The 15,341-nt window shown below is 37.9% G+C and overlaps 1 protein-coding gene across 2 annotated transcripts in view; it reads right to left on the bottom strand.

The window, feature by feature from the left end:
- DENND4C (DENN domain containing 4C) overlaps positions 1-15,341 on the bottom strand; it is a 65,410-nt gene that overhangs the window by 16,713 nt on the left and 33,356 nt on the right. Inside the window, exons 16-25 of one of the 2 annotated variants that reach the window (XM_010725695.3) lie at positions 15,185-15,317; positions 14,498-14,704; positions 13,720-13,848; positions 12,064-12,208; positions 11,593-11,739; positions 9,318-9,443; positions 8,798-8,938; positions 6,487-7,634; positions 3,828-4,008; positions 2,376-2,485 (exon numbers count right to left, since the gene is read on the bottom strand). In XM_010725695.3, coding sequence (XP_010723997.1) covers positions 2,376-2,485; positions 3,828-4,008; positions 6,487-7,634; positions 8,798-8,938; positions 9,318-9,443; positions 11,593-11,739; positions 12,064-12,208; positions 13,720-13,848; positions 14,498-14,704; positions 15,185-15,317 — 2,467 coding nt within the window. The remainder of the gene's footprint in view (positions 1-2,375; positions 2,486-3,827; positions 4,009-6,486; positions 7,635-8,797; positions 8,939-9,317; positions 9,444-11,592; positions 11,740-12,063; positions 12,209-13,719; positions 13,849-14,497; positions 14,705-15,184; positions 15,318-15,341) is intronic. The other variant, XM_031557312.1, reaches the window with a different exon arrangement.

Here is a 15,341-nt window from a genome sequence, read left to right as displayed (position 1 = left end):
ATTGTTCAAGGGGGACAGAATGATCTTTAAAAGTGACCAATAGATATTGTAGGTGTGATTGCAGGCATGCCAAACATGCAGACCCTGCAAATCTAGCAGGCATAAAAGGATGCCTGAGAGAAGCTTAGACAGGACTTCTGGATGAGTGCTCCAAGAGTCTGATAACTCCAACTGGCTGGATCAGTGATCTCTTTCTCTGTCCATCTCTCTCTCCCTCTCTCTCTCTCTCTCCACTCCCACTCCCCTTACTTTTTTTTTTTCCTCTTAAAGTTGCTAAGCAAAGCAACTTTGATTTCCTGTTAGGTTGCAAGTTTAGCTGCATACCTTAGGCAGATAAAAGAACTAGCAGTCTTACAATTATAAGGTAATCACAAAAGTATCAGAATGCCAGTTTAGAGACTTGAGTTTATTGCTGCTACTGACTATACTTAAGTTATTTTCTCCTCATAACTTCTACTATGAAAGGCAAACAGTAATCATTTTGGTTAGGTATTTTGAGAGCTAGAAGAAGCATAACATGAATTTACCACTTGCAATTGCTCACTACTTGTGGAGGCATCAGCATATACAAATTGCATATCTATGTTTCCACAGAAGTAGAAATTAAAAAGAAACCTTTGTAATGGAAAAAGCAGATGGTTAGTTCTTACCTTGTAAAGGTCTCATTACTAAACTAGATCGAGGACTGGAGGAAACATGCTCAAAAATACTACTGTAGTAGCTGAAAAATGATTTATAATAGCTCTTTTACAGGCTTCCCCTTATTTCTTTGTTTCATTTGCACAGGAAATAACAAAAAACACCACCAAACACATAATGTAATGTTTCTTAGATCAACAGCAACATTTTTCTTTTACATAAAGGCTATAGTATATATACAGAATTGTAAGGTAGCACCTTACATAAATTGCCTAGGCATACCCATCAAACATAAAAGACAATTACATGGGACCTAAAGAAAACAACACTACAGAAAAGTGATCAAAGCAGATGAAGAGACCATTGCCTATTTTTTGAACTCTGAAAGTATCTACAAGCAAAAACTGAAATAGGGAGGCAAATCATGTCATTGTACAGTGCTAGTCTGGTACAGAATTTTTTTTTTTTCCTCTCCATAGCAGACCTTACTGCCCTGAATTTTTAATTTATGAACAACATAATGTTGACTACACATCAGCATTTTAACTATTGCTGTCCAGAGCTTACACACCACCAATGCCTTTTTTTTTTTTTTGGCCCTCTCTCTGCCACCTCAGCAAGTAGGCTGAGGTGAGCAAGAGATTGGAAGAGGAGACAGCAAGAGATACTCCATCTTGCATAATATCATCCTCAGCAAAAAAGCTGGGTGTGATGAATAGGTTTTCCAAGGTAGCTGCTGCAAAGGGAGCACTAGTCTCCTGGTGGTGAGTGACTGAGAGTTAGCATAATTTGTTTAGTGTTTCCTTTTCTCTTTTTTCTCCCCAGTTAAGAAATAATATCATTTTTATTAAACTGCTAACTGTTGGAGATCCTCCAGAGGAGAGCCACAAGGATGATCAGATGGCTGGAGCACCTTACCTACAAAGACAGGTAGAGGGAGCTGGGCTTGTTCAGCTTGGAGAAAAGAATGCTGTGGGGTGACTGCATTGCAGCCTTCTAGTACCCAAACGGGGCCTATAAACAGGAAGGGAGTCAACTCCTTACAAGGGTGGATAACAGCAGGACAAAGGAAAATGGTTTTAAGTTGAGGAAGGGAACATTTAGGTTGAATGTCAGGGGGAAGTTCTTTACTATGAGAGTGGTGAGGTGCTGGAACAGGCTGCCCAGAGAGGTTGTGGATGGAGGTGTTCAAGGCCAGGTTGGATTAAATGTGGAGGTTGCTGGCCCTGTATGTGGTGGGGGGAGTTGGAGATTCATGATCCTTGAGCTCCCTTCCAAACTGGGCCATTCTGTGATTCTGTAAACTGTCTTCATCTTGACCCTCAAATTTTTTTCTTGCTTCTTCCCTTCAGATTCTCTCCTTCATTCTAATGAGGTGGGATGAGTGGATAAAGGGGTTTAGAGACATGTAGAGACAACACACATCTAGTACAAATAAATAATTTTCTTAAAGGAAAAAAAAGTTTGAAAGGAAAAGGAGTCTTGCTTTCACACAAACTTCCGCTGCACTTCAAGTTTTAATCTTTTCCCTAAATTATCTCTTCTCTCTACATGAGAGATACACAAAAGCACTCTAAACACTTTTTCAAAATTACTGTCACATCAAGCCCCTCTGCAGCATAAACATGCAGAAAATGTTATAAGGAAAAATTCAACCTCAATCCAACTGAACAGAATTAATTCACATAATCATATCAAGTAATTGTGTCTTTAATTTATGAATGTATTAATCTTACCTCCATTGCGTAGTTCTGGAATATGCTGGATAAACTAGTATTATGAGAAGAGCTGAGCTCTGACTTCTCAGAATCTGGAACTTTCATACTTCTTGGGAATGAAACTTCACCTGTACAGAAAAGAGTAGTTCAGGTCTCCATTCAAGAAAAGAAAGGAACAATTCCAAAACAGAACTTTTATTCAGCCAAGACAAAAACAGGTATCAGATCTCAAAAGAAGTGCATAGCTCAGTAACTTTACTGGAATTGCAACATACAATGATATTGTGATTAACATTTCAAATTTATTTTTGTCTAATAATATGGAACAGTCAGGTAAAATGAAAAAGCAACAGTGAATAAAATCTGAAAATACAAAGAACAAAGAATGGCAAGGGGGCAGGTAAGACTGCTCAATATACATAATCTAGAAAAGGTGTTCAGCATTTCTTGAACATGTAAATAACAAACGGAAGTATAGTACGAGGTGGGATGCACAGTACCACATATGCCAGTACTGTGGTTAAGTATTCTCTGGCTAACGTTGTCATAAAACAAATAGTTTCTCTTCATTAAGGCTAGGGTTCAGGGTTATGAGCTTTCATGAGAAGGGGAAAAACAGTTGGAATACCAAAAGTAAATGGTTGGAATCTGTTTAATTAAGCATTCACTATCAGCATTACTTTAATTAACAATCAAAATCTCTCCTGACTAAAATCCTTATTAGAGTCACCTTGAAGAAGGTTCCCTTGCTTCTTCATATAAAATTTACATACCCTGGACAGCTGAAACGGTTTGTTAGTTCTTACTACCTTCTTAACCAACTGGGATTAGAAAATTTATCTTCAGACTTAACATTCCTAACAGATTTTGCTAGAAAGGGCCATCTTATGACAAGCCCTCTTCCTCTCCTGATGTACGTGGAATTTATCATACTTATATAATTAAATTACAACAGAGATAGGTAAAACAAACACAAAAGTGCTTCTGCAAAACACTTTCACAGATTAAGGGTCAAATCTGAATTGAAAATGATTAGATCTAGTTCAACCAGTTTGGGGTCTGAGGAAAAAAAAATAATAGTTTGGCTTACAGGCATATATTTGTCAATTATTTTCCTTCAAATCAAGACTGCATCCAGTAACTCCTATTCCACGTGAATGCTGACGGCTTTGCCTCCATTAGTTATGCAACTATTTGAAGTTCTTGAATACAGAGGAAGTATTTTACACTTAAGTCCTGTGTTTCGTATCAGCATTTTATATACTCAGCAAAGAGAAGGATTAGCTATTTACTACTGGAAAGGAACGGTATTTATAAAATAAAAAGTCTGTGCTTATTTTAAGAGCTTGAAATGAGTTCAGTTCATGGTAACACTGCGTCTGTTGTTTTGAATGATTTCAGACATAACAGTTCCACTCAATTGTTATATTAACACACAGATTTTGGAGGAAAAAAAAAAAAAAAAATCACCTGCATTGTAATGTTGTCTTCCTGCTTCTCCACTGCTACTGCTACTGCCAAGACTAGTAGTGCTTTGTGCAAGCTCATTTGCAATTAGTCCTGGGATTCCAGTTCTTGATGACAGATTATCCCCTAAAATACTATCTGCAAAACCAGCAGGAAAGTTGAAGTCTCCTGGACTGTTTTCCTCCTTTAATATTAAAAAAGAAAAATCAGCACTTTTTTTTTAGGATAATTCCATCTTTATCTTCATCAATAATTAAGTTATTATTTTTACATGAAAGATACATGAAGACAACCTTCTCCTCTAAAAAAGAGGAGATACTGACAAAACAGAAAAAAATATTTAACTTCCTTGTTTCAGGAGAAATGAGAATGAAAAAAAGAAAAACAACCACGGGATAAAGGAAAATGCAATAAATTAAGGGAATTATGATGTTCCCTTCACCAAAATTCTAAGGAGTAGATCATCATAACAAAAAAGACTCTGAAGAAAACCTAGGCCATTAGTTAAACAAAACAAAACAAAAAACCCGAAGAAATAGAAGATCTCTGAAAAGAACCAGTTAGTATTTATTATTATTGGAAAAATATAGGCAATAACTGGTCAAAAAAAGAGAAATGTATTTTTTTGTATTTAGTAGAAAAGACCATATTAGCAACATCAGTTAAATCTGTTTCAAGTAGAAATAAAACTATGCAGCTATTTCCTTTCTTCCCATTTCTTACAGAGTTGGGGAATCGCAGAATCATAGAATCACAAGATTGGAAACGACCTTCAAGATCATCTAATCCAACCGTCCTCCCATCACCACTGCTACCATAAGCTACTAAACCATACCTCACAGCTCCTCATCCAGACGCCTCTTAAACACTGCCAGGGATGGCGACTCCATCACCTCCCTGGACAGCCATTCCAGTGCCTGACCACTCTTTGAGAGAAAAAATTCTTCCTTGTGTCTAACCTAAAATTCCTCTGGTACAACTTGTGGCCATTTCCTCAGGTCCTGTTTGTTGCCTAGGAGAAGAGGCCAAAACCCTCCTCATCACAACCACCCTTCAGGAAGTTGTAGAGTGCAATGAGGTCTCTCCTGAGCCTCCTGTTCTCCAGACTGAACAATCCCAGCTCCCTCAGCCACTCCTCATAAGACTTGTGCTCCAGACCCCTCACCAGTTTCGTTGCCCTTCTCTGAATACAAGAAAGACATTGAGGCCCTGGAATGTGGTGAGGGGCCCAAAACTGAACACTTGAGGTGCAGCCTCACCAGTGCTGAGTACAGGGAGATTATCACCTTCCTGCTCCTGCTGGCCACACTATTTCTAGTGCAGACCAGGATGCTGTTGGTCCTCTTGGCCACCTGGGCACACTGTCAGCTCACGTTCAGCGAGCATCAACCAACACCCCCAGATCCCTTTCCTCTTCACAGTCATCCAGCCACTCAGTCCCAAGCCTATATCGCTGCATGGGGTTGTTGTGGCCAAAGTGCAGGACCCAGCACTTGACCTTGTTGAACCTCATCCCATTCATCTCAGCCCAGTGATCCAGCTTATCTAGATCCCTCTGTAGGGGCCTCCATACCTTAGGCAGATCAACACCACCTCAACTTGGTGTCATCTGCAAACTTACTGAGGGTGCACTCAATCCCCTCATCTAGGTCATCAATAAAGATATTAAACAATGGCCCCAGTACTGACCCTTGGGGGACACCACTTGTAACGGGTTGCCAGCTGGACTTAACTCCATTCACCACTACCCATTGGGCACGGCCCTCTAGCCAGTTCCTTACCCAAAGAAGGATATACCTGTCCAGGCCATAGGCAGCCAGTTTCCCCAGAAGAATACTGTGAGAGATCATGCTGAAGTCTAGGTAGACTACATCAACAACCTTTCCCTTGTCTACCAGTCTCATCACCCAGTTGTAGAAGATGAGGTTGGTGGCAGAATTTGAAAAAGGAAACAAACTGTCTTAGCAGCCTCCAGAGAGAACACAAATCTTTAGAGAGCAAAGCACCAGATAAAAGAGTTAACCATATCAAACAGAAGTCTTTCCAAAGACAGAAAACTACTTTTGGAAGTACAGTAATAAGATGTATATAGAAAAGGATTACATTATAATATCCATTTCTTCTTACGTTTATGTCACTATGCTCTAAAATGTTTAAAACTGAAAAAGACTCTTCATTAAGTGTGCTCACACAGGAACTTCAACATTTCGTTACCAAATTCCTGAAGAGTGTATTTACTAGAGCTTGAGCTGTCTTTTATTGCATTCAGCTTTAATATTCAACAACTTGACTTCTTAGGTTTGTGGAATTCAATTTTTCACCTTTTTTTTTTTTAAGCAACATTAAATAGTTTAAGATTAAATAATGTCTTACTGGTATTTCTTGGGGCAGTTTCTTTGAAAATAAATAAATCTAAAGTGCAGGAAAGAAATGTTGAGGATACAACATGTTGAGTTTTGAGTTCACTACATCAAGACCATTTAATTCATTTTTGACTGAAAACTTTTTCAGTGCCAGCAGTGAATTCCAACATACATTTTTTTAAATTAGCTAATAAAATTCATTACTTAATAAAAACACAACGTCGTGAAGCAATCTGGGCATAGAAGTGAGCACTCTTAATTTTGTCTACCGAAATTTTTCATTTTTGAAAAATACTTGCCTCATCATCTGAGTAGCTATATGCTGAAGTTACAACTCCCCACATCTTGCTGGCCACACTGGCAGCCTGTTTCATGCCTGATTTTAGAACATCCATTTTTGGTCCAGACCATATATTGTCTAACTTCAGATTAGACAAAGTTGTTACAACTGATCCTAAGGAGCCATGCGGAGAAGAACGACTCAGTCCTGTCAAAGATGAAGATCGCTCCTTTTGAACTCGTGGATGCATTTGTTGTTTTGGTCGTCCAGTAAATGTTTTGGATCTAGAGACAGAAGGACTTCTGTGATTTTCATAAGACTCAGGGAGTGGTGGAATGGGATCCGAAGGCAAGCTTGACCTCCTTTCCTGGCTGTGACTAAATGTACCAGAAGCTTCTGCTTCCCTGTTTGGCTTGTGCAGTTCCATGCTGGGAAACTTACTACTCATTGGGCTCTTGAGATTCATATAGTTCTCAATTTCATCTGCCAAATTCCGTGCTGCAACTGGTGACACTAGCTTTTCTTCACCTTCTGGGAGTCTTGGTTGGATGCAGTCAGTAGCCAGTAAAGATAAAGGATCCAAGCCAACTTCAACATCTTCCCTTTCAATAGGCTTAACCACCCCATAAAAGCTATTCCTTTTAGTAGTTGCATCTTTGGATTCCACTTTCTGGTTTTTGGACTCAGCTAGCTGTTCAGTTTTGATGTCCTCTACCATGGTCACATTTTCATTTCTTCCATTTTCAAGATGCTCCTGCCCTTCCCCAGGTTCCTCCAGCACTGGTGAAGTTCTATGCTCCAATTCCCAATCACTATCAGTAGCACGACTCCAAGTGCCATTTTTGGCAGAAACCTGTTGGTCAACAGCACTATCAAAGCTGTAGGATATACTTGTATTACAGGGTGAAGTTTTGGCCCCAGATAAAGCTGCCGTTAAAATCTTGGCATCTTCTCCCATCATTATTGCTATTTCTTTGGAATGCAAATCCAAGCTCCCTTTTTTCAACAGCATTCCTGCTTTGCTTTCACTGCTGAAACTGCAGCTTCTCTCTGAAAATAGTTTCTGCCTCTTCTGTCCTTTCTCACTTGTTTTCTTAGGAGGAACATCACCAAAGACTGCATCTTCAACTGAATCCCGAGTTATGGACATTATGCTTGAACCAGTTTCTAAAAGAGAAATGGCATTAATGTGGTATCCATAACCATCAAAACTGTTGCTTTCTGAAGTCATCTAGCATTTCTACTGAGAAGACAGTGGGCAATAAAATCTCAAGATCCCATTAGAAAGTTGAACTGATATTAACATGCTATTTTCCTGGCTGCAAAGTTACCCTGCAGATCAAAAATCTTATCTTTTGACTCTCTGAAGCTTTTTCTGGCTTCTACCTCCTTTCTTGTGCTTTCCCCTAGCAGACAGTAGGTAATACTTCAATGATTGAAGGAAAGTGCAATTACAGTTGTGTTCTAATTAATTTTTTCCCCTGAGCTATCTTCACAGATTCATACATCAAACTCCATACTTCATTCTGAAGAAAAGTATCATGTACAGGCACAACAAAGAAGCATGGTTTTGTTTATGATAGAAATACATAGAAGAACATTAAATTCAGCATGTGTAAGATATCAACAAACAGGACAAAGAGGGTTGTCAGCTTGAGAATATTTGAGTGTTCTACTGATGCTGCTGCTTCTTCTCATAACTTCATAAAACTTCTGATCAATTTCTTGTCTAAGACTCAAGTCTTTGATATCAAACTAAATGCTGACAACCCTCTTAAAAAGTCCTGCTGTTTTGTACCTGACTACTAAATATGGACTACAGTGCCTTAGTCAAAGATAGGCATAAAAAAAGGGAGGGAGAAAAAGAGCCCCAAGATTTGTCTGTCATATATCCATTAGTATTCCTCATTAAAAAGCACCAGATTTGTAAATAAATCTTGTGTGTCACTGAGAAGGTATGTACTGATCCCAGATTATACACTAGCAGCACAGAACACTGAATGTATGTGACTTGTCCAAAGTCACCAACATTCAGGTTACCGAAAGTCAAAAGTAAAGACTCTAGTTCTCCTGGCTTCCTAGTACATTACTAAAACTTACATTGTCAGTGTGGGACAAGAAAGATCTTGAGTTCAATCTACTGAGCACTACTGGTTTTCTTAATATCCACAAATTCTTTTAAAAATCATCTAAAAAGGATAGTAGTGGAAACTAAATATTGTGTAAGACATTTGCACTTTTATTGGAAATATTTTTTTAGTAGCACTGAAGATGTTGCAAAACATTATAGCACAAGACCTCAGCAAGTTCTGTTTCAGCCAGTGACTCACCACCACTGTTTTTCCTTCCACTGCAATCAAAAATGCCAGATGGAACTTTCACAATACTGTTACCCCAAGCAGGCAGATCTGCTGGACTATGAACTTCTATATTTAGCTGTTTCTTCTCATCAGATTCCTCAATGCAAACATCTAAAAGAAAGATAATGTGAATTTTAATTAATTAAACTGAACAACTCCATGTATGCTGCTACAGAAAACAAATACTCTGTTCCGCTATGCAGTTACAATCTGAAAGGTCAGTCCTACCAGTAGGTAGCATTTTCTGGGAGCAGTATATCTTAGAAGACAACAGTAGAGAGTATGAGAAAGAGAGTGTGTGGCTCATGAGGCTATAGTTTGTGCCATTTTCTTCCCTTGGTCTAGTGCACAGCAATTGTCTAGCAGATTCTATGATGTTATATTTTGACCTTGGTATCATTATGAATTTAAAACATTAGGTATTTGCGGTAGACTAATGGATGAAAAAAGTATATTAAAAACATCATCAGTATAAACACGCATACTTAACCTCCTATTAGTTCTTCAGCTTTAGAAGAAACGTCTTTTTCTATTTGTGTTTCAGTTGCATGAGGACTATCTCCATTACCCCTTAGCAGTTCATCCTTAGATCCATAGCCCTGGTCTGACTGACCACCTGTTCAAAGGAATAAAAATATCAGCCTCAGATTAGTTTTTCCTTGCTGAATTTTTCAGTAGGAAAGTAAAAAGCTGAAATTAACTTGTTTCATGTTCTATCCTGCCAGAAATGTTCAGAGCAAGAATCATCAAAATGCCTAATCTGTGCACAGATCTACTTGGTAATGGTGACAACAGAGATAATTAGACTATGTAGTGCAATCAACATTCTCTAATTTACATAAAATTACTTTAATACTATATAAGCATTATTTCTCCAAGTGCACTTATTTTAACACATGGTAATTCCCTTCATTCCTTTCCCTTCCCCTTCTCATTAGTAAGAATTTTTTCACTGCTGGGCAGTCTATATCTCGTGTACATTTACAAGAGATTTACAATTACAGTTGTAATTTAATCAACTTCTAGCAATGAAAACAGCCCTGAAAACAACTCTACTGCAAACTGTGCTATGTTTTTGCAGTATAGTACAAATTACAGAAAGAAACAGAAAAGAAGTAAAAAACTAAGCTTTTAAAACAGCCTGTTCTTCCATGGTATTTGTCATATTTGACACTTGTGACTCATTCTTTTATGAAATAATAAAAATACAGTCCAAAAAAGCTACCACAGGAAACAATCAAAAAAAGACTCATTCTTTGTTCACTTTTATTAAAAGTGCTGCTGCACATGCACAAAATATCCAAATATTATATGAGACATATTCCACAGCAGCATGCTAAGCAAGATTATTTATATGCCTCAGAGTACCTATCAGAATACAGAACAGTATTTGGAAAGACCAAATTATAAGTAAGTTACTGAGTACAAAATCTAAGTTAATGGTACAAAAGGTATTAGAAGATTCCACAAAACTTGAATGACTGATGCACTGTTAATTTTTCCAACATAGAGCAAATGCAGAAACATGTAGCCATCAATTATCACATTTGACTACTGTGCAAAATAACCTTATATACACAAAAGCTACTTCTGATATTCTTTAGTCCTTATTTTCCCTCTATTCTCATCTCGGTGACGTTAGTCTCTCTGCATTTCACTGAAGTGAAAATACCCTATCAATAAATGGGCAAATTACCTGCAGAAGTAACAGCCAAGGGTAGAATTAATGTACATGTGCATCCAAGGCTTCACACCATGTAAGTCTGCACCCCACACCATGATAGTCAAGGACAAATGCAGCACCCCAGAGACAGCAAAGAGCAAAAAGCAGAGCAACAAGGGGCAGAGAGAAGGAGAGTTCAGTAATGTAGGCAGCCATATCAGATGAAGTTCAGGAATCAGACACCAAGTTCTCTTCAAAGAGATATCAAAAACATGAGGAGTGTGCAAGAACTATTTGTACAGTAAGTTTTGAGGTAAAAACAGAAAGAAAGTTTAGTTGAGACTGTGCATAGATAGTAGGTAATGAGCAGCAGATACTAAGAATCACAGATTTTTATCTCAAGTTGTTACTTTCTGTGTACTCTTTCTACTTCAGTTTAACCACCAGCGCACACTGCACTCTGGGCTAAGTTTTTCCTCCAGCTTATCAACTGTCTTTTCATCTACACAGCGTGCCTCCTAAAGACTGTATGACAAGAATTAAAATCATTTATATATTTATTCTAAAAGTAGGTGAACTCTGGTGAGAAACTCAGTTATGGCCTTTAAAAGCATGGTTTACTATGACCTAATATAACGTACTAATTCTAGGAATGATAACTAGACCATCTCATCTTATTATTATTAAGGAGCTGCATTTCTAAGCATTAGCTTTCTCCCTCTTTTCCTTTAAGACAAACAAGGACTTTACTCACTGATCATTCATTTCTATGAATAAATATGCAGAAACTGAACACCAGAGGCTTATTACCTTTTATAAAGATTAGTGCAAAAAGCAAAGTTCATGAGATCACAGCATGGTATTTAGTTTAAAATAACTGTACTTCTGCTACACTTCACTGTAAAGAAGGTGCACAGACTGTGGCAGAGGAATAATATTCAATGACAGTATATCTCCTTCTTTACAGTGATTAATTTCATGCTTCATTCTCTACAGCCTCAAGAGGGGAACATGGTGGTGGTCAAGGGGAAAATCAGCAGGGGAACAGAATATTTTGCCTTTTAGGGGACTGTTAGTAGTGAAACCCAGCAGAATCTAGTACCTGTGCTAGAGTGATTATCAATGGAATCAAGCCTGACTAAGTCACTGACGAAGAGAGTGTGCTCCCCACTGTTAGCATCATTAGAACTATCCACGCTACCATGGCTCACCATGTCCCCATCACTTCCACCCGTGGTATTCCGCAGAGCTAAAGACATGAATGAGAGCTGGTTAGTAAAAGAGGATTTAAAATTTCAGACTTTCAAACGCATCTAACCTCTTCAGACAACAGTAAACACTTTTGCTTGCACATATTAAGTGAGAATATGAAATTCCAGCAACAGAATTTAGATAATTCATACTTCAGTATGGGAAAGACATTCTAAGACAAACAGTCTGAGCATCAAGTTGACAACTTTTATATACTTTAGGAAAGAGTTTCCACTTGTAAAAGCCAGAGTTAGCTGCAGTCTCTCAGAAACCACGTCATGCTGTCATTCGGCAGAAAAATTCATTTCATCTAACTTATTACCTGATATCACAGGTATGCGTGGGCTCTGCGTTGCTTTCTTTAGGCATTGCCTAAATTGTGCTGTGCCACGAACTACATTTCGTACCTTTGTCCACAGAAATATGCCACTGCGGTTACTGCTAGGCCAAGGAGATTCTAAAACCGCCTACAGAAAGAGAGATTGCAATAACAACATAGTAACACATTTACACTAAGTAACACAGTACAGTGAGAATGTTTTCTTTCCATACTCAGAAAAAGACATTATCTACCAGCAGTATGAAGGACGACAAATATTTCCATTTCTGCTAGCTTTTCCCTTTTACGTGACAGCTGTGGATTCACTAGCTGAGTGGCAACTGACTATGGATCAAGTTTTCTTCAAGATGGATTTCATTCATATTCATATCATATAGAAAAAAAACAAAAAATCATAGTATAGATTCCTTTCTTCTTATATTACAGAGGTTACTATGAAGCTACATCAGAAAAGTACAGGCACATCGAAGCAAGGAAAGGAGGAAGCTACTTCAACTAGTCTAATTCCAACCAGTCATGGATCATGCTGCCTTAAAGTATATACCTATATGGAACAGATGGCCTTAGAACCCTGGAACAGTTTGGGTTAGAACGGACCTTAAAAATCACCTAGATCCAAAGCCCTTATCATGGGAAGGGTTGCCATCCATTAGATAAGGCTGCCCAGAGCCTGGCTTTGAACACCTCCAGGGATAGACATCCACAGCTTCTCGGCACAACTTATTGCAGTACCTCACCACCTACTGAGTACAGTGTTTCTTTCAAATACCTAACACAAATTTCTCCCCTTTTACTTTTAAACCATTCTCTCTCATTCTATCACTAAATCACTTTCTAGTACCCTCTTAGGTACTTAGGTACCAAAAAGTAAAGTAATAAATAAGTAATAAATGCATATAAATAAAAAATCTGGTAATAGAAAAACTACTAATGTACAGACGTTGCTCCAAAATTTATTACTTCCACTTGGAAGACTTGTACTTCCCATGGAAATTACAATAGCTACAAAGAGCACAATAACACCACATGATTGAGCAAATTCTCATCTACAAAACACTGTTTTTTAACACAATTACCACTACTAGCTATGCATTTTTACCAGTGATGAACAAAAACCTGCATGCCAAGATCATAAAAATCAGCTCTAGTGGGGATCAACTGTTCCACAGCTGCTACAACAGTGTCTTTCTGAAATGCACTGTCAAAGGGTGCCATTTTTTCAGCATGAAATAATTCAATTACACCTTTTTGTTTCAGATGCACTTACATGTCAGATATCATTTTGTCAGCCTGACCCTCGGCTAACATCTGTCACATAGCAACAAAATGTAACAGAATGCTGGTACAAAGGCTCAACCTCTACTACCGTACCATTAGCATAATGAAATAGGAAGGATTTCTTTCTTACCAGCCCAAGTATATTTCAACAGAATTAATGATTAGACAAACAGCACAGGAATATATATATATATATATATATATATATACACATAATGCCACAGATTAAATTAAATGCACCCAACAGAATCAACAAATTTGGCTCGATCCTTACAGAAGTCTTGACATTGTACTACACGGCAAGGAGATCAGCAACGAGGAAGACATTTGACCAGTATCCTTTGTCAAGATTTCTCCTACCTTATTGTAATAGCCGTAAGTGATGGCATTTGGCTGTATTCCAGCATTTTTCATTTCAAAGAGGACTCTCACAGCCTGAACAGGCTGACCCCATAGTCCACAGAGCTGCATTACAACTCTGTAGCAGACCTGATAAGATACAGAAATCCATTAATAAATTCATGAGAAGGATTTTAAAAACAGCTAAAGGTCTCCCCAGATTTCCAATTTTTACACACGCACACAGGAAAGATATGTGAAAGTAACTAACAACTAACAGCTAAAAGAGGGAGCAAAAACTAAACAGAAAATCACACAAGCTGAAATAACATCAGCAGTGACATTATTAAGTCCTGGCTTCTCCGATGTCTCTTCTGCTTGCAAAAGAGAGGAGGGAAATACACACCCATTCAAAGGAGTGGGATAACTTGCTTGTGTCTGTGCATTCTACCACAAGAACAGAATGCTGCATACAAATCAATTACCCCTTCAGTTCACTATGATGGTGGAGTATTAATTCAAAGTTCATTTTAATAATAGGGATATTCAAGAACTTCTTTCTGAAAGAAGTCTGAAAGAATACAAGCAACATTAAGTTAGAGTACCTGAAAAAACTAACACGATGTTAGTGATAAAAAAAAGTCCAGTTTCACTACTTAAGCAGGCGACAAGACTATTTCAGCTTAACTTTAAAACGGGACAAACTGTAAGAATGCTTCACCTGCTGTTGCTAGTGAAATACACTATACTTGCACCTTGTTTTCCATGTTCATTTTAATGATATTTTATTTACACTTGCCTCATCTAGTGGTTCCACATCAGTTTTCCTCATTTTAATTAGAATATCATATGCTTGCTGCAGAGCTTTGACCTTAGGATGTGCAACTCTGACGTAGGCTGGCAGACAAATAAACCATAAGCTGTAACTGTGGCTGAAGAGACACTTAGCCCACTGCGGAGGGCTTACATAATATTTCTTGGCTAACTTATGGGCTGTTTTTATCTCCTGTAAGGATGAAACAAAACAACAACAAAGAAAGACAACAGAGATGGAACAAGCAGAATCTAGAAATCATTACTAATTCAAAAAACAGACTCTTAAAGGATGCATTTAAAAACAACAAACAGTAAACTGATTTTCCTCTCTTAACATTCTTACTAAGGTTCTCCACAAGTGAAAAAACAGCATCTGAATCCCACCCTCTCTTATTTTGCTCCTTTCATTCAAGCACTCCTTTCAATTTCTTTTTTTTTTTCTTTAAATATTACTGCCTAAAGCTTTAAAATTGTTTGAAAATAAACCTTCATCACAGATGCTAATTTCTTGCTCTTCACTTCTTTACTTGGCAAATGTTTCTTCCCAATAGCAACACTGAGACCTACTCTCCAATAGCACAATTTGTAGTATAAAAAGGCAGTGGTAATTTTACAAAAAACTTTGTCTCTTTCAGTATTCACACAGTGGTTACCGTAAGACATATCTGACCTGTTTCGTCCTCTTTGCCATGAGTGCTGGACTATTTGAAATGCTGCATCCAGCTGGGTGTCTCCTGAAGGAGAGCTTGAGTTCCTGTGGTCTGTCAAAGAGCTTGAAATCTAGTCGTGGGAAGTTTTTATAGCTATATAGATTATTAAAACAAAAA

The sequence above is a fragment of the Meleagris gallopavo genome, chromosome Z (assembly GCF_000146605.3).
Source record: "Meleagris gallopavo isolate NT-WF06-2002-E0010 breed Aviagen turkey brand Nicholas breeding stock chromosome Z, Turkey_5.1, whole genome shotgun sequence".
NCBI classification, from domain to species: domain Eukaryota; kingdom Metazoa; phylum Chordata; class Aves; order Galliformes; family Phasianidae; genus Meleagris; species Meleagris gallopavo.
The sequence above is the reverse complement of the archived record's forward strand: the minus strand, read 5'-3'. Positions and strand labels throughout refer to the sequence as shown.